General features: G+C 31.9%; 2 protein-coding genes across 5 annotated transcripts; both read right to left on the bottom strand.

The window, feature by feature from the left end:
• Positions 1 to 2,035: 2,035 nt before the first annotated feature.
• On the bottom strand, positions 2,036 to 7,650 carry LOC103489403 (uncharacterized). 3 transcript variants are annotated; one of them, XM_051080543.1, is made up of 12 exons: positions 7,472 to 7,650; positions 7,286 to 7,353; positions 6,928 to 7,185; positions 6,570 to 6,706; positions 6,061 to 6,195; positions 5,660 to 5,770; positions 4,878 to 5,162; positions 4,461 to 4,660; positions 3,685 to 3,973; positions 3,134 to 3,244; positions 2,515 to 2,706; positions 2,036 to 2,429 (listed from the first exon to the last, which is right to left on the bottom strand). In XM_051080543.1, exons 3-12 carry the CDS (start codon positions 7,124 to 7,126, stop codon positions 2,085 to 2,087), a joined length of 2,004 nt encoding a protein of 667 aa, XP_050936500.1. In that variant the 5' UTR covers positions 7,127 to 7,185; positions 7,286 to 7,353; positions 7,472 to 7,650; the 3' UTR covers positions 2,036 to 2,084. The 3 variants fall into 3 exon arrangements, with proteins under 3 accessions (XP_050936500.1, XP_050936501.1, XP_050936499.1); XM_051080544.1 differs by lacking the exon at positions 7,286 to 7,353; XM_051080542.1 differs by lacking the exon at positions 7,472 to 7,650 and having other exon boundaries at positions 7,286 to 7,449.
• Positions 7,651 to 9,977: 2,327 nt separating this feature from the next.
• Positions 9,978 to 17,332, bottom strand: LOC103487381 (phytochrome E). 2 transcript variants are annotated; one of them, XM_051080541.1, is made up of 5 exons: positions 16,854 to 17,332; positions 14,973 to 16,635; positions 13,907 to 14,714; positions 11,966 to 12,259; positions 9,978 to 10,671 (listed from the first exon to the last, which is right to left on the bottom strand). In XM_051080541.1, exons 1-5 carry the CDS (start codon positions 16,860 to 16,862, stop codon positions 10,431 to 10,433), a joined length of 3,015 nt encoding a protein of 1,004 aa, XP_050936498.1. In that variant the 5' UTR covers positions 16,863 to 17,332; the 3' UTR covers positions 9,978 to 10,430. The 2 variants fall into 2 exon arrangements, with proteins under 2 accessions (XP_050936498.1, XP_008443902.2); XM_008445680.3 differs by having other exon boundaries at positions 14,973 to 17,332.
• Positions 17,333 to 24,609: the final 7,277 nt, after the last annotated feature.

The raw sequence follows: 24,609 nt of genomic DNA, 5'->3' as shown, positions 1-24,609 counted from the left end.
TATTTGATTTTATTATGTGTATATTTTTTCATAATTACTAAGTTGTTAGACGATAAATAACAACTTGCATTCATTTGGAGCATCTCATTTCAATTTAAAAAGTTATTCTATTGATTCTCTATTTTCTTTTTGATTTCTCTCATCTGTTACCATTTATCTAATTCTTACACCAAAAAATTGGTAAAAATTTAAGTTAAATGAATAAAATATAAAACAACCAAATAATGGATTACAATTTTTTTTTTCTTTTTTTAAAAAAGGTCAACAATGGGGTATCATATGTGATATTGGAAACTTTCTTAATTGCACAACAAATAAACTAATTTAAAACTGCAAAAAAAAAAAAAAAAAAACGATCCTCATAATCTGATATACGTCTTCCCTACTACTTGAAGAGAGAATGGGAGATCTAGGTAAAACAAGTTAAAAGATAAACGATCTGTTTATATAATAATACTATAGACATTTCTTTTCTTAACTTTTATTTGGAAGAGTCGAAAGATATTCATTTAACTTTTAAAAGTTCAATGATATTTTTATACAAAAGAAAACAACTTTCATCGATATATATAACAATAATAATATTTTGCTTTTTGGAGCTCAAGAGGATTAGTGAAACTCAAATACGGTACTACTTTTCAAATAAATCAATGATTTCAATACCAATAATTAGGGTTTTATTTTAAAGTTTAAGAATAATAACAAAACTTTTTAGAGTGAATGATAATGTTTATAATCGGTCGAATTTTATCAAAACAAACATAATTCAACTAACATACACATGTATTGATGATCCCAGTTGCGTTTTTGACAAAATATTAAATTTAGTTTATTTTATATTATTTAATCTAAGAAGGAAAATATCTTTCGGTTTTTAAAAATAATTGTTTATGCTTAAGTTTATAACAATTTCTCTCACAAGAAAATATTTTCAAGAAGATATTACAATTACTTTTTTCTCTCCCACGAGAATGTACTTTTCTTGCTTCATCAAGTCTTCTCAAGATCCTTAACCAAAGAATCTTAATATTTATTTTCCCTATTATGGTTTCAAGTTATCCATTGTTATCTATAAAGAGAAATTAATTCATAAGGTATTGAATCAAAACATATTCAAGCAAAAGCTCGTAGAAGAATTTTTACAAAGACCTCGAAAACAAATATTTCAACAAAGACCGTATGATTTCTTTAAAGACCAATTCGAGATATACAAAAATAAAAGATTAAAAGAACACTTTAATAACTGAATATGCTTGGATATAAAAATAAGAGGAACTTGATATTATGAAAATTAGTTAATTAAATAAAGTTCGATACACATTGAGGCAAAGCCTATCCATCTCATTAGATTCAAATTACAATTGAAGGAAGCATGACTTTTTATTTTTAGTAAATAAAAGGTACTAAAAAGAGTATTAATCTATGGAAGTGTCTCCTAGATTAATGAAGTGTGCTTATTAATAATTACTCATTTAAATCTTAATAAAATCTCGCGTAAAAGTAAAACCTCTATTTTTATTCTATTAAACGAAAAAGCTTTGCCAAACCGTACATAACAACAATAAAATTTCCGCTGACCTTAATAGACAGAATTTTATTGCGAAAGAAAGAATTATGTCGAGATACTTCCTTACATTTGAAAGCTACAATATCCTCTTTAATGCATTTAGGGATAATCCCAAGTCGACAATATAAACTTTACTTTTAAACTTTTAAATTTTCTCTAAAAAATATGGAACTTTTAACTTTTTCAAAATAATACCCTTCTCATTAGAAGATGAAAATTAATGCGATGATTGATATGTACAAATTAAAAGATATCAAGATATTACTATTATCTATCATTGTTACCCTTGATTTTAACTCCTAAAATCATTTACACTATCATTAATCTATCAATTTATGTAAATAGTGTCATGTATCCCTTCCAAATTTTACATATTAGTGGCCGACTAAAAAGAAAACTTCCACCGACATTTTTTAAAACAAATTTCAAAGAGAGAAAAATAGAACTTTCAAGGTAATCTGACCAAAGTTAAAAAAGAAAATGAGAAGAGGCATTTCATATATTGACCAACGGTCTTTTAAGAATTTTCCATCGTAAAGATTTCATCAAAAGAACACTCATCTAAGCAACTAAAGATTGAAGAATAAAGATGGTATGAGTTAGGAGAGGAAGGGCTAACCTCAACCCACTCTTTTTCAACCTTCTCAACATGCGCATTTGGTTTGGGGATGGCATAGAACTGAGGCTTATCAATTTGCTTCATCAATCTCCTTATGAAGTTCATTGAGAATATCAAATCAAAGCTTTTCTCAAAGTCAGCGTCACCTTTATGGAGCTGAATCCCGATATTAGCACCGCAGGAATGAGTACATCCAAGAAGTAGAGAGTTCATCCCAGCATTTCTATGGCTGCTGCTGCAAATCTGTAAGAAGGTACAATGTCAACTCAACGGACAAGCAACCTGGAAAGATAAACCGTCGCAAGATAACGTAGATAACTTTTCTTACCTCGACATACTCCATGCCAAGTTCAGCGAGACGTCCCAAAACGTTGGGAGATGAGAGCAAGTTGATGACTCCTCCAGAACCAACTGGGGATTGTAGAATTTCCCAGGGTGATTTCATCAAAATCTTGAATTTGCTCTTTTCATCAACCACATTGCTAACAACTGGAAGTCTCTCTTCTTTCAAAAACCAGATCTGGAAAATTAGTTCCAAGTAATTAAGCAAGAGATTTGTTAATGACTCCATAAAGATTGCTATTTGCTAAAGCGCCCCCAATCCATTTCAAAAAGACAAAAGTTTAAATAATGGATTGATGACTCCATTACCCGGCTCGTCTAGATTTCACACATGTTTGGGAGTGATTTTTTGAATTAGTTATATGATACCACTTTGTTGTATTCAAAGTTACTCTCAATCACATCCTTAATCATTCAAAATTAAAATTTAATGTTTGGTCTTATACTTTTAAGAATTAAAATTCAATGTTTGATTTTTAATGATCTGTGAGTTAATTTGACCGTGAAATTTTAACCCTTTTCACACTTCCAAACCGGCTCTTCACACTTTCACTTCTCTTACAATGATATAGGAATAAAACTTCACTGAAAGACTGCTCACCAACCTTTTCAGAATCGAAGGCAAAGTAATCATTGTCCACGAAAAGCTTTTCAATTGAATGAATTGTGGAAGCTGAGCATACCAAAATCAGAGGCACGTACGGCCGGTCTTCAATCTGAGAAGAATACTTTAAATATTTATCAAAGATCCGTGCTCATGAAGATTTAAATATTTATCCAGTAGATTCAATGCAAACCCAAGCAATACCTTTCCCACATTAATGCATAAAAATACCTAAAAGCAAATGCAATTAACCTATATTGTCATTTCAGCAAGTTATCCTAGTAAATGACTCGGTTTATACATTTAAATCCTAGCAAACTACATTCATTTCAACAAGTAAGATGTAAAAAGTAGAATGGAAACTGAGAATTAAAACCCGATCTTAGCAAAGCATTTCTTATCGCATACAATAACTATATTCTTAAAAACTCCAGTGATGAAAAGTGGATTCCATAACTAATGCACATTGAATCACAGCAAACAAACTTATCATTTAATGCCTACATTAATCCATCCGTATAAAAGGATGAAGAAAAGGGGGAAAAATACAACCTTTGCAAACCTTCTATCATCAGAAAGTAGATCGGGAAGGGAAGAAGATGCTGGATGGTCAGCAGTATCACAGACTATACCAAGATCTGAGTACCACCCCTCATCATTAACAACTAAGATAACAGCAGTTTTTCCAGAAGATATGAGATCATGTCCGGTTTTCTGCAAATTGGCATGTGTACCAAGTTCCTCTTCATTTGCTCCAGAAATGACACATCTATCTGATATCCCCAAAGTATTTTGTACTTTTACCAATTTAGAGGCATCAAATAGCTCATTAACAGCCAACCTGATTCAAGTAGTCAATTGAGAATATGATCAGTGCCTTGGAAAGCAGTCAAAAGGATTTAAACGCACATGAAGTCATTGACTTCAAGGAAACTCCCAAATCCAACAGCGAAATGTTAAATATCGAAAACTTAACAAAATGAACTGTAAGTAAGTAAATTTTAAGTGAAGGAGATACTCAACTAATCAATTTTATCTAATCATATCAACATATTTCAAAACAGAAATGGGAAGAGAATAAACATTTGTAACATTGTAATGACAGGATTGACCAACTCAAATTGTATAAAAAAACCAATGACTTAGCACCTGCCCAGCAATTGATTATGTACATCACTTGAATTTAATTTAATCAGGAATCCAGGAAACACAGAAATGAACGGAAAGATGGAGAAAACTAGTCTAGCTCAAAATAAAAATACACCATTTTGGAAAAAACACAATTTATAAATAGAGTAAACTATGTCTAATTCAAAATTGAACTACACCTTCTTGTAGGAATCTCAATATCTTGTAAAGCTTTTTGCAGCAACTTGGAATTGATTCCAACTATTTGATCGGCAAGTAACTTTCCCTGTGCTTTTTCTCCAAATTTGAAACCATCAAATACGTGCTTCTGTTCCATTTCAGACAGCTCCTTTTTTGCAGCTACAAGATGTTTTTGGAACTTTTTCCTTTCTTTCCATTCCTACAATGAGATTAAAGAAGGTAGCAAAATTCATATTTCTGTCATCAAATACACAAATTACAAGAAAAACATAAGCAATCAATAACCGTGAAACATGAAGTTCAAATGTCTGAATAATATCGGGGCATTTCATCAGGGCATTCATCATATAAAATAAGTTGGCATGCTTCATTTAGTTATAAAGCAGGTACAGGGTGAAAAAAAAAATATGCCTCACAAGTTGGCGTCGTTCTTTCTTCGATCTCTTGTCAGATCGAAAATTTAATTCCAGAAGTCCTTTTGGAGGTGTAATTTTGATTTCTCGTCTTTGGAGATCAACAATAGGAACAATTGCTTCGACAAAAGGTATCCAAACGAGGTGACCCGATAGTCCAGTCTCAATTGATGTTGGATTTCCAGAGGTATCAAGAATACCTTCGGAACAATTAAGCATGACATGTAAAAGATCTTGTGCTCCAAAGTCATATACGTTAACAACAGTTCCCAGAGATTGACCAGTTTCCTGAAGGGTTGTATGCAATTAGTATCAGAAGAAAACAAAAGCAACTAAAGAAAGAAATCAATAAATATAGCATATTTTTGAGAAGGGATAAAACAAAGTAACCACCAAAGAAAAAAAAAAAAAAAAATATATATATATATATATATATATATATATATATATATATATATATATAACCATTGCAAAAGCAGAATTGAAGATATGCAGGAAAGTTCTATACAAACTATAGTTCCTGAAGAAGCAATCATCCATAATTTATAAAAAAAAAAACATTGAGCTGCATCAAATACATCCTCGTTATGAACTACAGAATGACAATAAATCCCCATAAGCAGACCTAAAATTGAATAACTGAATACTTAAACAAATCAGCTTACTTCCCTGAAGAGGTGCGTGGGGGGTTTCCAAATTAACAAGAATAATATTATAATTTGAAGGAAAACAAGAAAATAAATGTGTTCGGGAGACAACTTCTACATGCATAAACATTTGCATACCTTCATAATAACACTCATGCCAACAAGATCACGTGAATAAAATTCACCTTCTTCTAACTCTGGTCGGTCTTCTTCATTCACTAGAAGAGTTGATCCAATGAGTAGCTTGGCCTGAATAGATATGAAATCAGGACTACTGATATGTTTTAATTCGAAATAGTTTATAATGACTCTATAACAATATCATTGAAAATAGTAAAATTTGCTGTGCTAAATTATATGATTGCTTTTTTTACTTTGTGGGGGGTTGAACAAGTAAATGTGCCTAAAAAAAGAATTCAATAATAATAAACTCGTAGCTTCTATAGATTAAACAGCTACAGGAAGTAATGACGAGAACAAAAACACAATTTTCAAATAAAAACATGATAATTCATACATAAAAAGAGAAATAGGATCACCTGATCTGCAGTATCAACTCCTATAAACTTCAAGATCCAACTCTTTCGACCAGGATGTTCCCTACCATTTTCAAGATCAACTTCTCGGATTTCTTCCCTTCCTGAAACTTTCTGCTTCAACCACCTTGTGCCAGGCTAAAGAAAAGAGGTAAGTACCAATCCCTAATGATTTGAGACGACAGGATGACAGAAAAACTCAAGGTTTGAGTATTTGTATTGTATAAAGACCCCCTCCCCCAATATGCATACATACGCAATATATGTATATATATGTATATATATGTATATATGTATATATATGTATATATGTATATATATGTATATATATAAACATGTATATGTATTATAGCACTGCGTTGGAGGGGCTTTATTTTCTTCTGCAAAGAACTGGAAGCACAAAGGCATATACTGTAAGAGTTAGAATTTTATTTCAATATGCGAGGAGTAACTCATTCCTATAATGCTGTATAAATTATAAGTTCTTTCGAGAATGATTCCCACTGGTTTACCGTTGAGAATCGCAGTTCAGGAAAATCAGTAGTAGGTTTCACGCGGACTTCCCCATCAGTCCCATGAACATTGGATATGTAACCAATTTCAACAAATCCCGACGGAGCCTCCACAGTTTCAAAAATCTCAGAAGTAGCTGAAATACAAATACAAATTATCATTTTACGTGTAAATTACCCACACGACTAAAAAGAACAAAGCATTCCCTTCAAATCATTAAATAACACCAACAAAATCCAGCTCATTTCAAATTGCATTTCCAAAAAAAGGACACATATACCACAAAAGCAGACCCGTTCCATCAGCCATAACTTAAACAAGATAAATTACAGTAACAATCAAACTAGAAGAACTTACCAACTCTTCGGCGGGAAGGATGCGGAAGCGCGAAACAATGGAGATGGTACAAGGGCAGCTGAAGAATCAAGGAAGCCGAACCATTGCAAGTAAGAGGAAGACGTCTCCGGAAAAGCTGAGTGCATCGATTAAGAATGGATATATTTGGAAAATAATGAGAGAAAGAGGTAGAAGAACACAGCGGTGAAGCTCTCAGCATCGTTTTGAGAACGGCGTGGCCGGAAATGGAAGCACCGGAGGAGTTTACAGGAACGCCATCTTTCAGATAATTGAGCGGTTAAAATTGAATCGGTCAAATTATAAAGAAACACTTTCAACTTATATGGGTCTTGTTTGGGGCCTAATAAACTAGTGTTACCTGTTTTTTTTTTTGGGAAGAGGGCTAGCGTTAGTTCATCGTCCGTCCGACAAAACACGAGGTTCCTCCTTTCACAAAGATGAGTTATGTTCAAAACAAGATTTGGAAGAGAAGATATAAACTGATAACTCATACTATTCAAACCAATTATATTCAACATAAGATCTATTCATTACACTTACATACCTAATCCACAGGAAGAAGTACAAGCCTTATCTTTCCCTTTCAACAGCTTTGCTAATCAAATTTACCGACAAAGAAGGCATGGTTCAAAGAGCTACAACAAACAAGAAGTTAGAATTGAAGTTAAGGTAATAATAATCGATCATAATAACTTTGGAATGTCAGCACTTCCATAACATAAGCCCTCTTACAAATAGCCACGTTTAAAGAAAAGCTAGCAATTGGAGAAAATGTTATAAACAAGCAAAGAATTGCTAATTGTGTAAAATGGGTAACAACGTTTGAAGTCTATAATTGCGATAATCACTTATACTTGACATAAAAGGGACTGTTTCAATACAAGAATATAGAGCTTTAAGAGCTTTTATCAGTGTGAGTTTAATATTAAATGATACAAAAGGGTGGGTTAAAATTGAACAAAAAGAAAAGAAAAAAAAAACACAAAAACTACATAAAAGAGCATAAGAATGGCACAGAACACAAACTCCAGAATCAAGAATTCAAGAAGTTATTTATATTAAGCTCAAATTCAGATGCTCCAAGATTCAATTTCAGTACAAATCTATCATAAAGACTGTATCAATTTTGCCTGTAAGCAATATAATTAGCTAAAGCAAACAATTTCCCATGATAAACAATAAGAGTGGATCACCCAACAGATCATAAACCTATGATCAATGTTGGGAAATATTGGGACTTTTAAAAGAACTGGACATTTTTTAAACAAAAGAGAGCTCATATTTATTTTCTTTATAACTTAGCCATAAGGTATAAAATGAAAAATATTTTATAACTAGCTGAGATGAGCCACCAAATTCATTTCCCTTTGGTTAATATTAATCACATCATAGCTGCCATTAACAACGTTTCTATCTTCACCAAACTGAATTCTCCCACTTAAACCATTGAAACACTTCACCCAATTGAATTCCACTTTCATTAGAGCCGAACACTTTACCTGTGGGTGAAAATGTAGTGATATTCCCGTTTTCTTTAAGAAACTTATCCACTGCCTTTGCGACAATCCATACTGAATTATAGCCAAAAATCAAGGTAAATATTTAAAATAATACAAAGAAATAACAGTAATCTTAAATTTTACAGCAAACTTATCCAAAAAAAGTAAAACTTACAGAAACCATATATGTTTTTTTTATAAGAGAAGTAGGAAGGTTCATAGTAGTCATTGTTCAGAAGTTGCACTAAAAAATGGGAAGTTTTGGTATTCATGTCATTAGATTACTAGTCTTCAGTTCTAAACCTACTCTATTAAATGAAATCATCATTTTATAACGAGGAAAAGTTCCTGGGTAAAATTGAAATCAATGGTAAAATTTTCTGAGTTACATTATCATTATTTACGACACCAATATATATTTATTACCACTAGCTATACTCACTTTGACTATTTTACGATTACAATTATGGTGTTCAATTACATGTTCATGACTTCTATATATTTTCTAATAAGTCTAAACATGATCATAAATTCTAATAAGTGCCTTGTAAGTCACTAACTTATAATCGTATACATAATAAGTCAAACTTTTAATTTTGGCTTCAATAAAACTCTGACCTATTTAACTTTTCTTAAATTTTTAAAAATTTATTAAATACAAAATTAGACATTGGAAATATTTCAATTGTATGTCTAATACATTCAATATTTAAAAAAAAAAACGTTGACAAAATTAGAGGCTATTTTGAAAGTGTGGTTGCTTGTTTGATGGTCTTAAACTTCATTATTATATTAGATACAATATTGAAAATGTAAAGATCATCCTATTAAGTAATTCAGGTTAAGGAGGCATAAGAGAAAAGGTCATTGAACTTATAATTTATCTTTATCACCATTTCACATTTTGGTTAACAGAACAAACCAAAATGTGAAATGGTAATAAAACAAACCAATACACATTTAATTATGCACATTATAAGTTTTTGCTCTACTTTATATATTAAATATCAAGAGAAAACATCAATTTTAACTACACATTTGTTAGGTTGTATCAGTTTGGACCGAGAAGTTTCAATTTCATGCCATTGAACCCTAACTTAAATTTTACAATTTTTCACTTGAATCAACTTGCACTAGTTTGCCTACTAGTTTTCTCATAACATATGATTAAATTTTTAATAAGAAGTCTCATCGTCAAGAGTCGATGCTAACCTCTAAAAGTGTCGCTTTATATAATATATGAAAGACCAAGCAAGTCCTAATGGAATGTTCAAATGATAAGAGACTTGATTGTTCAGCTAACTAGTTATTAATTTCAAAAGAATAAATAGGTTAAGTAATACACAAACTAACTAATGGAATAACTAAAAGTGAGCATACATCAACTGATAGAGGGTAGTAGTAACCACGAGATTGGTAGTTCGAATTTCCTACGCCTCTTTAAACAAAAGAAAAAAAAGGCATAAAAGAAAAGGTTTTTAATCATTTTAGTATCACTCAGGAATTGTCCTAGTGGGGGTGGGGGTGGGGGGGCGGGGTTAAGATATCAAATTGAATAATAGAACAAAGACAAAATTGAAAATAAAATAGAATAAATGTTCTTACATCAAAAGTGCTAGAATAAGCACAATTCTCAAATATATTACAAAGTATGGCTTTCACATCCATAACACAACAAACAAAACTGCATGTTTCAGTTTTCATTCATATACACTGCCGCATTGCTGACACATGCACCAGCAGGGCAACTACTAAATACAGGCAGAGCTTCACAAACTTCTAAATCCGACTTTATCATTTACAAACATATTGCATACAATTTTCACACCAAATGGAACCATCCAACGTTGTCACAACCGAAAAATGGACTCGTTGAATGCTTTCATTTATCAGGTGAAACAAATGTGCTGGGAACCCTACTGGATTTCTGCATTGTCCAGGCTCAAAATGAGAAGGGTTCCCAATTCTATTTGTACAAGCGTTCATCAGCTCAAAACTAGAAACTCAAGTCCTTTGGCCCGTAATAGCTTCCATTAACCCCCTCGAGCGCCTTAACTTGAGTTCGAGGTCGATGAGGAAGTAGCATTTGGTTTGCTCTCTAACATAGCGGACATTACCGTTCAATTTATTAAGAAGTCTACGTGACAGGTTTAGGGCCAAGCCTTGTTCTGAAGTCCACTGTTGTCCTCCTCCAACCATATCTTGGATTAGTTCATGAGGCAAACCTTGACCTGGATGTGACATTCTACATACAAATAAAATAAAAAATGAATTCCAGTCCAAGTTCTTAGTGCCTTTCAAGACTAGTAACAAGATCACCAAGAAATATGGAGTATAGAAGTGATCACCACTAACAATTCAACCATGATAGGGCCAAACAGGGAACATTTGTGGAAAAATCTCTGCATCACTCACTCAAAATGGTGCTGGTTAGTTCAAAATTTATAATGATTTAGTCTCTAATCTTTCTTATTATACAATTTGATAGATGCCATTAACTTATGTAACAATTTAGTCCATATGGTAAAAATAATAGTCATGTGTAAAAAAGAGATGACACGTTGGTAGTATTCATGTGGCTCGCATATTCTTTTTATCTTCGTGAGTGTCCGGAACAGCTAACGGGCATCTCAACTAATCTCACGAAACAACAACTTGACTCCATAATATTTGGGTATCAAGAAAATTTGTAAGAAATTAATTCCTTCGTAGGTGGCCACCATGGATTGAACCCATGACCTCTTAGTTATCGAGAGTCCGAGACTATGTCTTTCTTTTTACCACTAGACCAGCCCATGATAGTTCAAGTGGCTGTCACACCTTAAACTTACATTACACCTTAATGTATGTAATATATATCTTTTCATAGTAAGGACCTACTAGTTACAGAAAGAATTTAAGTTCATCATGCAACCTTCACATCAATCAAACCAAAACACAATGCATACATGGTATCTTCATTCTCTTTCAACTTCCATAAAACATATACAAGACAAGGCCATACAAAGAAAATACATATTGAAAGAGATAAAAGAGAAAAAACACAGAGTTACGCGCAACCAAAACACAAAACGTACATGGTATCTTCATTCTCTTTCAACTTCCATAAAACATATACAAGACAAGGCCATACAAAGAAAATACGTATTGAAAGAGATAAAAGAGAAAAACACAATGCGTACATGGTATCTTAATTCTCTTTCAACTTCCATAAAACATATATAAGACAAGGCCATACAAAGAAAATACGTATTGAAAGAGATAAAAGAGAAAAAACACGGAGTTACGCGCAACCCCTAGTATAGGAAGAAAAACCACGATAGAACCGTTATTATTTTCTTATGGAACAAGGAATAAAAGAGAGGGAAGATTAATAGGCAACAAGAGCCTAAATAAAAAAGGAAAGAATAATTAGGATAACATAATTTACAAAACTACCCTTGAGTTTTCAACAAGCAAGCCCACAAATTCTAATAATATGCAATAAAACCAGGGAAGAAGTTCAATAAACAAGCAAAATAGAAGAGTTACTAAAGTACCTGATCTGCAAGTGAATATGCTCATTTCCATCTTGTATAAGCTTCAAACCAGAAGAAATTTTGATTTCAACCCAACCATCCTGAACAGGCGCGTACTGCACTATGTTAAGTAAGAAATCTGATAAAACCATCTGAAGCTTAATTTGGTCGCCACAAAGAGTTAACGTTTTGATTTCTTCTGGAATTTCATGAAAAAGTTGAATGTTCCTCTCTCGGACAACGATCATGATTTGACAGATAATGGCATCCAGAACACTCCCGAGGAGAAAGTCTTGTCTGTTGATCTCTACTTGGCTGTTGAACCAGGGGGGAAATCAGTAGACGTGGAACAGAGTTAAGCAGACTACAGGGATATAAAAAACATAACAAGATCATTGATAATTCAGGTCCAATCGAGGCTAAGATAATGTGCACTTTGTGGAACAGCAACTGTGAGTTATCAAAGAAGTATATACTTCAGGTATAGAGGAAAACCTTCTCCCGCAGGTGAGGCATAATTGTTTGCGCGTCATGCAATATAAACTCGACGTCTATTTGGAATGACTTTCTAAATAGTAAATTCCAAAAATTTAAGTTTAAATAAACAAGAAACATTAAGAAAATCATTTCAAACAGATCCTTAACATGGTTGGATAAACTCTACATTTTTCTGAAGTCTTTTTCTTAGAAAACAAAACTGATTCTTATTGATAACTACACCAGGCTACAAGAAATAAGCGGAAAATATTAATCTAATCCTCAGCTGCAACGAAGAAATTTGCACATTGCTCTGCGTGGGAACGGCCAGCAACATAGAACACGTGCATCTGCCTGTCTCCTTATTTCTCTTGAAAGTAGATTACAACCATTGGACAATATTTTGGATAAGAACTATTGGACAATAATAAACTTTTGTAGATAAATAATCATATTTGACAAAGCTAACTACTACATGTTTTATTTTCTAAAAATGGGGTTCAAGTGGGTTATACCTATTCATTCATTCCCTAATTTATCACTAAGGGGGTGTTTGGTGTCACGGGCATACTTGTCCAAGGTGTTGTTTACCTATGGCCGTATGCCTGAATGCCCCTAAATCGCTTTGTCTTTACGTCTTATAAGTCGTTTAGTTTATTTCTTTCATTTTCGTGTCACCGAGCCACAGTGTGACATTTCGGTTTTTTCATATGCAAGTCTGCCAAGACCAAAAATCTCAATATGTACTATAAGGGGTAGCACACTACTTGAACCCCCGCCTAAGCCTTGTCGCACTCTTTGCAATCTAAGCTATTTTCTTTGCAATTAACAGTCTTCAACGCTTTCTTTATGATGTTTTCAACAATTTATTTTCTCTCTCCCGTTTTATAAAAACATTTTCCCAAGAACGTGGAGGGAGGCTACATCATACCACGAGTTGGTCCGCGGATTTCGAATATTGAACGACTAACTTGTTGACCGAGCAAAACAAGTGTTGCACAATCGTGTTTAAAGGTTACGATTGTGACATTTGGCACCCAACTTGGGTTGAGTTGGGTGGATAAAAGAAGCAACAATTACTCACTCCTATAACAAATACTTCCAAATTATGCACATTTCTTACCTTGTTATTCGGGTCAATTCACATTTCTCATCTCGTTATTCCTCTAAACTCACAAAATTACTCCCTCCTATAACAATTATCAACTTTAACTCAATTCAACTCCCAAAAAAAACTCATACCAACCACTCCCTAAGCTCTCATGTTTCAACCTCTCTTCTCCAAATATCCTTTGGCACCAACTTTGATGGATGCTTCATTTTTAATGCAGGTGCATTGTGTTGAATAAAGAAATTGTTAAGAAACTTGCATATTCAGAAGTCTGTGGCACCGTTGATGAACCAAAACGAAGCATCATCATCAGTAGAAGAGAAAAAAGATAGGTATTTGAACATACAGTAGATGCTTTCCAAGATGATACTTACCCCTCTTCTAATCTTCTGAAGTCCATATCCTCTATGATTGTCATGATTTGTCTCTCACATGCATCACTAGTATCAAGGAAAAGTTTCTGGTTTTCAGTAACGCCAGAGTTTACAAGGAGTTCATGCGTAAATCTGAGGCCATTTAAAGGATTTTTCATCTCGTGCTTTAAGAAGCTCAACTCCTTATGCTGCAGAACAGCCTCTCTATCACCCGTCCCAAGTCCTTCCAAGACCCCATGTAAGTTGGGCTCAACAATTTGCAGGAAGCAGATACAACCAATGGCCTTTCCTTCGGCATCGGTTCTCTTGTTCGATGTTAACAACACATCTACATAATTCCCATCCTTATTGAAAAATCCTAATGGAAACTTTTCGGTTACTTGACCACTAATACCTTGATATAAAAGAATCATGAACCTAGTGAGGGTGTCTAGACCTTTCAATCTACAGAAATTCCCAAAGATCTCCCCAGCTAGCATTTTTCCTACAACTTCATTTTTCCTCCAACCAGTAAGCTTTTCCATGGCTGCAGTCCATTCATAGCAGTAACCATTCTCATCGGAAACAAACATTGGAGGAATCAATGGGCACAGACTTTCAATAATAGTCTTATAATCTCCCTGCAAACGGATAAATTTATCCATCACAGCCTTCTCGGTTGTAAGATCTTGCCCAACAAAGCAAACTCCAACAACTTTGTCTGTGTAATCTCTACTTGTGCAAGCGTTAACCACAATATACACGTTAGAGTGCTCTTTAGCAGTTCGAAAACTTCTCAGTTTCAACTCCACATTTTTGTCTTCCTTACCTGAAAAATACGAGAACAATCATTTAACAAGTGGGGGGCAGGCGAAAGAAAAAGTAGTGGCAATGCTATAGTCATGAGCAAATTAATAGTTAGCGGCATAAACTATAAGGCCTACTATCCCCATGAAGCAAATTGGTAGAAGTCATGATTGAGAGCATTTTCTATCATGCTAAAAGTCTTATATTCAATTTTCTATCACCCAGCCTCTTGACTTTACTTTAGCAACTAATATTAAAAGCACATGACGTTAACACCCACCTTGCAGAGCACAGGAAAGTAAATCTTCTGCAGTTCCACGTGAATCTTCATGAACAATTTCATTAACCAGAGATTTCCCCAGAGCTTCTCCAGTATGTAATCCCACAAGTTCAGAAATTTTAGCATTCCATCCATTGATCAAACCAGTTGAGTCAACCCCAAAAATTGGTATGGTTGCTGTTTCAATCACCCTAACCATTTCACAAGCTACTGAACTGAGTTCATTGATATTCCGGATCTCAGCATCACTCAACTGGGGAGAACTTTCTGCCTTTGAATTACTGTCCCTGGTGTTTGGAAAAGACTCCCTCATTATAAGCTGCAATGAGTGAATGGCATTTATTTCTTGAACTTCCCAAGAGAAACTTCTACTCTTTGCAACTTCAAGAAATGCTTTAAACGATGATCTCGGGTGCATTCTTCCACTATCGTCCTTATCGTCTGGATGATGCTTGGCTCCTCCCCATTGAATTTCCTTTGCAACATGGGACCTGAACCAGAATAAGAAATCCTTTGAAGCGATTCTTGCAGCTGCCATACCACACACTGCATCAGCTAGTGAAACAGCTTCAGGGTAGCCAGCATCAGCCAAACTATCTGTGCTCAGCCCTGTAGAATCCCCATGATTATTGAGTATCCACTCTGCAAGATCTTTGACTTGTGCTTCAGTTGGAGTTATACCTAAGAAATAGCATGCCCCATTATAGTACAATGCAGCACCATCACACTTCACGAGATCCATTATACTAGGTGACCGAGTTAGCAATGCACATGGGGAGCCTCGGAGAAGCATGTCACAAAGTAAAGTTTGTGTCTTGAGGATCTTTTTCTCTATTAATTGTGATGCCAATTGAAGTTCCATGTAAAGCTGCAGCCTGAACGCCTGCATGAGAAACTCGCAGGCATAGCGAAGTGGGAAAGGGACATATCGAGGAGAAGTATGGTGACACACTACCAGACCCCATAGCTTTGTTGGTGATTCATCACTGTTTATGACTATTGCCATTACTAATGAAGCTAAGGTATTCATATTTGACATGTATTGCAAGTGACAGCTATGTGGTGCTCTTAGTGTTGAATTTACCAAACAAAGAGGCTGCTTTAGATCATCACTTTGAATGATCGGCACCAGCTTCGCATTGCAATCACAAATCATCCTAATGCGGTTCTGTTTGAACAAAAAACGTGCTGCTTGAGGTATATCAATGGCAGGATAATGCAAACCAAGGTATGGCTCTAAGTCAGACCTTCTGATTTCTGACACTACTTCACCATGTTCGTCATCATGGAACTTATAGACCATCACTCTATCATACCCTGTAAGCTTTTGAATATCTTCGACAACCGTATCACAAAGAACACCAATATCACCACTAGGTAGAGCCTGCAACCTGGAAATGGCTCTAACCGCGAGTTTCTGTGACTGTACAGCACCAGCAAGTGACAATGCAGGATCAACAGACCGTGCAGGCTCCAAATCAATAACAACCCCCACATCAATTCTATGCAATATAGCATAAAACGGCTTCTGGGTAGTCCTAGAATAAACCCAAACAGGGTTCAACAGAGAAATCTCCCTGGAAGAAGCCGCTTTGGCCAAAGAAGCACCAGAGGAAGGCGTTAACAGAGCTCTCATATCAACCCCAATCAGACCCTTCTTCCCCTGTGCCGACCCAAATTGATCATCATTAAGGCCCAGTAATTCAAAACAATTCTCACTAAAACTAATAATCTTAAAACTAGATTCTTCAATAGCAAGCAAACAACCGAATGGTTGAACCAAACCACCCCTTTGAATCTTAGACAAATAGGCAGTAATTTGTTCTTCAGGAACAGAGACAGGAGCTTCAAGAACTGATTTTGAATAGTTAAAAGACTCACCAGAAGCATCGGAGAGCTCAAACTTGTTCAAAAGGCCAGCATCAACATTGTATTGAACAAGTGCAGTAAGTCTGTAGTCGGCACTAGTGGAAGTAGGAGGAGGAGCCCTAGTATTGCTGTCGGCAGAAGAAGAAGCCGCCATTGCTTTATCGGAACTCCGATTCAGTTTGTCCATGAATGAATTAAAGGGGAAGGATGGAATTGAAGAGTTGTTGTTATTGAGAGAAAATGGTGATTGAATTGTTGGTGGAAACAAGTTCCGTACGTTTCTTTCGGAAAAAAGAGAGCTCTTCCTTCGAATTTGGATTTTATCTTCCCAAGAAGAGAGTCGTCGTCATCAGTTGTTGTCGCCGATTCACAATCCATGTTTGTGATTAGCTTCGGTTGGAATTTACTTTTGTTTTTGGATCAGCATATTTCACCCGTCCCTCTCTTCCTCTGTTTCTTCCCCTCTTTCTCCCTTTTTTTTTCGGAATGATAAAAAATGGCAAAACTTGACCGACTATTTAATTGACGCCAAAATAAGTGTATTGTGTACTTTTTTTTTAAAAAAAAAAAAAAGAAAACCTTTCTTTTTAGGGTCTTTTAAAAAATATAAGAGTAAATATTACACCGAACAATTACGAAAATGGAAAGAGAGGTGATCGATTCACAATAAAAAATATAAAAAGTGTTCCCTCGATCAGAAGAAAGATGACAATTATTTAAAAAATAGCTAATATTGGTATGTTATATTTACGAAAATTTTCCGCTCTTTTATTCACAATTTTTTTATTGGAATATTTGCAAAAAGAGTAAAAAAATTATTATAATATGACCCATATCACTGCATTTTTTAAATTACACAATAACAAAATTAATAATGGATAGACTTTTGATAGCCTTCTCATATCTAATTACTTGTCATGATATTTACAATATGCAAAAAAATAGGTGTTATGACTGTTTTTTTTTTATTTATTTTTGATCTGATGCAATTTTCCTATTTAAAGAAGTAGTTAAATTGATATTTGAGTGAGATTTAGCCTTTTTTTTAATTAATTTTAAAAATAATTATCTTACCGAGATCCCTTAACCACATGTACATATATATACATGTGACAGTTGAGCAAAGCTCTTGTTGAAGTATTGTTATAAGTTGAATTAAAGCATCTAAAACTAAAACTCCAACCAACTACACAAATGACAAAAAAAAAAAAAAAATTGAAAATGACAAACCTTTTTATTATTCTTTATTTATTCTTTTATAAAATAGTCAAACAATTAGTTTGGATATTATTTAAAATGTTAACAATAGACAAAAAAAACAACTTCAAATACTTATAGTTATTGTGTATTTCAAAATAATATATAATAACAATGACACTTTTTGTTATTATCGTAAATAATAAAACTATAAAACAAAATATTTACAAAATTGTAAAAAATATTTACAAAATTTCAAAATCTTCGTAGACATAGTTTCTGTCGTGTGTTGTGAGTAATATTGATAGAAATCTACCGGTAAATTTTGAAATTTTGTTAGGGCTATTTGAGGAGGAAAAGAAATAACTACGGACCCATTTGGTAACGTTCCCGTTCTCTGTTTCATTTGTCCTGTTTCTTCATTTTTTTAGAACAAGAAACAATAATGTGTTTGATAACTATCTCTGTTTCTTGTTTCTCGAGAAAAAAAAAACAGAAACATAATATGTGTTTAATAATTGTTTCTTGTTTCCTGATTTTCTTCGAGATTTATTTTTTATTTTATTGATGTATAAAATTATCAAAAATTTATTCATTTAATACAAAAAAAAAATACTAGTGAACAAATAAAAATAATAATATAAACATAAAATTGTATCTATTTTTCAAATGTTGTCCAAATTTGATTGGAAATATCTCACTCAGGACATTTCTCTTAAATGATGTCGACTCACTTCTTAATTCATCAATTTCAACAATCTCATTGATATTTTGTGACATTTAAAATATAATATTAATTTTAAAACAAGTTATTATGTCTTCGGTATTCAAACTTGAAAGAAACTAAACAAAAGTTAACCTTTAACTTTACTACCTATGATATTTTAGAGAAAAACCCACAACAAAAATCTAGATCCGTGCAAATAGGAATACGAAAACTATGGATCCGACAAAGAGGAAGAGTTAAGCGAAAACTTTGGATCCGGCAAAGAGGAAGAGTCCAATTTGTAATTGAGAAAAAGGAAAAGGAAACCAATAAAAATAATTGAGAAAAAGGAAAAAAACAAATAAAAATAAATTGGAAAAAAAAGAAAAAGAAACTAATAAAAATAATTTAGAAACGGAAGGGAAGAAACTTTTTTTTTGTTCCCAATAATTTATTATAAAAAGGAAAACGTTTCTACTTTTTTTAAAATAAACAAAAAAAAATTATCAAATACCTCCATTTCTTAAAAGAATGAAAACAAAGACAAGAAACATAGAACGAGGACGAAAACTTTACGATATGAACCCTATTTTAGTTACTTCGACGTTTGAGGCAAGGAATCGGAAGAACTCCATCTAGCATTTAAAAAATTGGTCCAATTATTATACAGAAAAAATGGAAAAGTGTGAGGAAAATAAAAAAAAAATAAAAAAGAAAAAGAAAACTATGGTCCACTTTCCAAAAATAAAAGTCCATCTTGTTGTGTACTTTAAAGCCCATGTGGTTGAGATTTTGATATACAATACATTTTTAATTGAAAAATATTTTATTTTTTGAATATGGTTAAATTATTTTAAGAATAAGTCGATCAAAGTGTCACATCCATGTAAGCTATTTTGATAAAATAAACATAAAGTTACAAAAATAATTTAAATTAGATACAAAATATAACAAAAAAAACTTAAAATTTTTCATACGGAATATATAATATCATTGTGAAGAAGAGTTACTTTATTTAACTTCAATTTATCTTATCAATTACATTTGTTAATTATATGCATTTCAAATAAATTATAAAAGTTAGTTGGGTTAAAAAAATTTCAATACACCTTACACACGTATGTACGTGTGTATATATATTCAAATGAATGAAAATTATTATTGTTATTATCTGAACAATGTTAGAAAAGGAAATGGTAAAATTAAAAAAGTTAATGAGTTCATAAATTTTATGAATTTTCTAATATTTATTTAAATATTCAATTTTTACATTTAAGAAATCACACAATTCTAAAAATGTAGGATTAAATTTTGTAAAATAGTAACTGAAATAGTAGGTGTACGTATATATATATATATTAAAATAATTTACCAATTATATAGAGATAGATATCGAGAGATTTTAATATTTTAGTTTATTTTAGGAGAGTAACAATGTGTGATACATAAGTGTGTGTGTGTGTGTGTGGGAATTTGGAGTAAAGTAAAAATAAATATGGATGAACAAAAAAGGAAACAGAATCACGTGGCATAGGGACCGCAAGTGGATGCAAAGTGCAAACCCCACATTTAGAGTCCATCAGGAGTGTTCCTTTCCGACTTCCTAGTACTACTTTTCTTCTCTTTCTTCTTTCTTAATATTTCTTTTTTCTCCGCTCTTTTTGCACCACTCCTTTATTCAACTTTAGTTAATCAACTCTTTGGTTTCTATATTTTATGTCTAATAAATTTTTAAATATATATATATATTTTTTTTTGATAGGTTTTAAAATTTTGAGCATTTTGAAATACAATAAAATAAATTAAAATTATTTATAAATTTATTAAAATTTTCTATCACATATTTGAATTGTTGATATTTTTAGGAAATATTATATTATTCTTGTATATTCTTTCCTTTATTATGTTTTAATATGGTTATATATAGGTTGTAATCTTTAATTATAATGAATAGATATCGATGAAATATCAATATTCCATACAATCTAACATGAATTTTTTAACTATAATTTGATAAATAGTTTCGATTTTTTAAATTCTTCTTTTAAAATTAGTAGTGTAACAGATAAAGCTTTCAATATTGTTTCTAGTTGATTTTTAAATTTCAAATTTTGTATATAATAGATCCATCTTTATCATAATTCAATTGGTAAAATATTTTCAATTAAGAGGTTAAAAGTTTGAATTCTCATATCCTTTCATAATCTAATTGACATAAAAGAATATGAGGTTTCATTTCCAAACAAATTGACAGTAAGAGAAAAGCAATTCATTGGGATAAATATTTCAATATCTTTCACAAGTTCTAAGTATGTAACCTAAATGATATATGAATAAAGTTTTTTTAAAGGTATTATAATAAATGCAAGGGTGGTGATTTGAATCCAGAACATTTTGTCCAGAAGTATATACAGGTGCCAATTGAGCTAAGCTTATATTGGCTATATGAATAAAGTTGGACACCTTATTATGGGATACTATGAATGCAACCTACTTTGTAGTTATTACAAACGATGTGATCCTGAATCGTTGATGTGAGAGCATCCTATGTAAATAGTTTAATTTAAGACTAGAACTATGAAATAGTCACTTTCACATTATAACGTCGTTGACTATATTGAACTGGCTATTTCGATTATTGATGACTTAGGTAATTAAATTTTAATCATGAGTTAACTATGAACTTTTATTCACACGTGATTATCCTTAGATCTACTTAGGTGAGGCCAACTCAACAACGCTAACCTAATAAGCCTCCCATTTCAGGGGGTAAGATCGAGTAGATAGTTGAGGATATAGGGTGCAATGCCGAATTCACTCTTACCCATTATAGGATTAGTATAGATAGGTTATTCCCTTAGGACCCGCTTGGTAACGTTCTCGTTCCTTGTTTCTTATTTTTTTAAAACAATAAACAAGAATGTGTTTGATAACTGTTTCTATTTCTTGCTTCTCGAAAAAAAAACAGAAAGAGAATATGTGTTTGATAACTGTTTCTTGTTTCCTGATTTTCTTCGAGATTTATTTTTTATTTTATTTATGGTATCTTATTCACATCTAATTCAATTAAACATTAAACAAAAATATATGTCATCCATTAAACATAGAATAAAGTGCTAACTTTTGACTTTGAAAAGTCAAACTTTGATCGACAATATATTTAAATGTGATTTGAATCTAAGAAAAATGAATGTGGATTTATGCTTAGGACGTCAAAATTAGTCAAAACAGATAAAATGATAAAAAGTCAAAATGTTATTTTGACTTGAATGGTGAAATAACCATTTTACCTTTTGACTCTTTAGTGGAAAAATTTAATATTTTGTTGGATAATCACATCAACTCTTAGTGAGCTATGTGGAGGTTCATGTTGATGACACAAAGCCCACTAAGATCAAATGCATTGTTGCATAATTCCATTAACTCATTAGTAGGCTAAATAGAAGTTCATGTTGATGACACCAAACCCACTAAGAGTTAATAAAATGTGAGATGTTGGGCTTTGGTGGACTAATTACATGCGTTTTTCCGTTTTTGCATGTAATTAGGTTATTTAAAAGATAAATTTTCAAATGTGCAAATTTTTTTTTGGCAATTTAGTTATTTTCCTTGAAATTAATTTCACCAATTTTTTTCCTCTCCCAACTCTCAACCTTAAGTCCAACCTCCAATTTCCATATCTATTTCTCTCAAATCCTTCACTCATCGGGTCCCACAACTTGGTTTTGAGTATAGATAATAGCGGATAAACATTAGTGATGGTTTGAGTTCGTGTTCTATGAAGACTACAAACGTCAGGAGCTTCAAAAGTTATGAATTTCATTAACCATAATTTCATTTTAATTAGGGTAGTATTGCATGTTAATTTCTAATAGGATTAGATGCAATTGGGGTAAAATTAATCCAATTTTTGTTGCATATCTCTACCATATCCATCAATCCAAAATTGGCATTTAACTCCTAACAAGTTATTTGTTTCTTAGTGTTATTGTTTAGAATCGAGCATTACTACCTCATGATTAGAAATGCCTCTATCATGGCAAACCGACTCCTTGCTTATATTTAAACATTTTGAGATAATTGGATTAATAGGACATTTCTGAGAGAAAAAAAAAATAATTAGAAAAATGGTCCTTTTAAAACAAATTCGGGCTAATTATGTGTCCTAATTTTATTTAAAGAAACTTAAAAATTCCGTTAACTTTTTCAACCTTCCTTCCGATGTTTTCATGATTTATTTTTATTTTAATGGAAATTAAAATTTCAAAATTAAATTTGGATTTAATATTTTTTAAAAACATTTTTAAAATTGTTTTTAGTGTATTCTTCTTCTTCTATTTTTCCATTCCTTTTTCTATCTTGAAATTCGAATTAGAGTAATTTTTTTTTTCATTTTTGGATTAAATTCAATTATTTTCTCATTTTTTATGCTTTATAAATTAGTAAAGTCTAATCAATTTGACAAATTTTCAAAATCATTTTCTTTCTGTTTTTTTACTAAGATATTTCATGTTATATTTAATATTTTGGATTTATTTATTTCTTGTTAGTTTGATTCGTTAGTTTCTTTATGATTTAATAGTAAAAAATGACTAATCAATTCTAATTAATTCAAATATTGTACAAACTGAGTTTAGTATATTTCATCTATAATGGTAGAAGTTTGTACAATATTTCATCTATTAGGTGATGCATAAACAATTTTCAGTATTTGAACTATATCTGATTAGCCATTTGAAAGTCTATTAGCCTCTACAGATTCTAAAATTATGCTAAATTAACTAACCAAACTAACATAAATAAATAAATCCAAAATAATAAATTATACATGAAGCGTTTTAAAAAAAAGTAATAAAGAAACTGATTTTTAAAATTTATCAAAATTATTTTTCACACCTAAAAGTTAGAAACACTAAACAAATTAAAAATAAGAAAATAATCGATTTTTTTAGAAGATATTGTAATAAAACTATGGATCGAGAGATTTGAACCAAAAGCTTCTTTGTCTTCAACTACATATAGGTGTTAATTGAATTAAATATATATTTTGTAAAATAATTGAATTTAACAAATGCTCTGAGTTGAAAAAAATATAGGCTGGAAATTTTAAAAAATTACACTAAAAGCAACTCAAGAAAGCTTTTGAGAAAAATATTAAATCCATATTTAATTTTAAAGTTGTAATGGAAATAAATTTGAGTTAAAATACAAAATAAAAATAAAGCTAAGTAAACATTAAAAAGAGTTATTTTTTTTTTTTAAAAAAATAGTATGAGGGCATCTCTTTAAGAGACTTACCAAAATAAAAACAAAAAAAATCAACCATTTTTTATCTAATTTATTTTAAAAGCACTCCAATTTCCTTTTTTTTTTTTTCTTTTCAAATGCATTATTAATTCAATTGACGTAAAAAAAAAGTTGAAAATAGAAAAATAAAAAGCCTTTAGTCACATAGACCAAAAAAAGGAGGGGAAGAGAAAAGGAAAACAAACAATTTGATGCTACAAGATAGAAACATGTGGATGCTTCTTTCTTTCATATCCCATCATCCTATGATTCCTCGGAAAGTAATTTTACCTTTTTCAACTATGCTATATAAACCCTTAGCACGAGAGAACATGTCGTTATCTAATTTCTAACTTATACCGCATGAACACAAAGAAGTTTAGTAACTATTTTGTTTTTGAAAATTAAGTCTACGAATACTCATTCCCTTTCCAACTTTTTTCTTCCTTTGTTATCTACATGCTACCAACGGTTTAAAAAACCATGTTGAATTTTGAAAACTAAAAAATATATAACTCGCTTGGTAGCTCATTCATTTTCTGCTTTTGATTTTTAGTTTATAAAGAACGGGGTTTGGTA

The sequence above is a fragment of the Cucumis melo genome, chromosome 12 (assembly GCF_025177605.1).
Source record: "Cucumis melo cultivar AY chromosome 12, USDA_Cmelo_AY_1.0, whole genome shotgun sequence".
NCBI lineage: Eukaryota > Viridiplantae > Streptophyta > Magnoliopsida > Cucurbitales > Cucurbitaceae > Cucumis > Cucumis melo.
The sequence above is the reverse complement of the archived record's forward strand: the minus strand, read 5'-3'. Positions and strand labels throughout refer to the sequence as shown.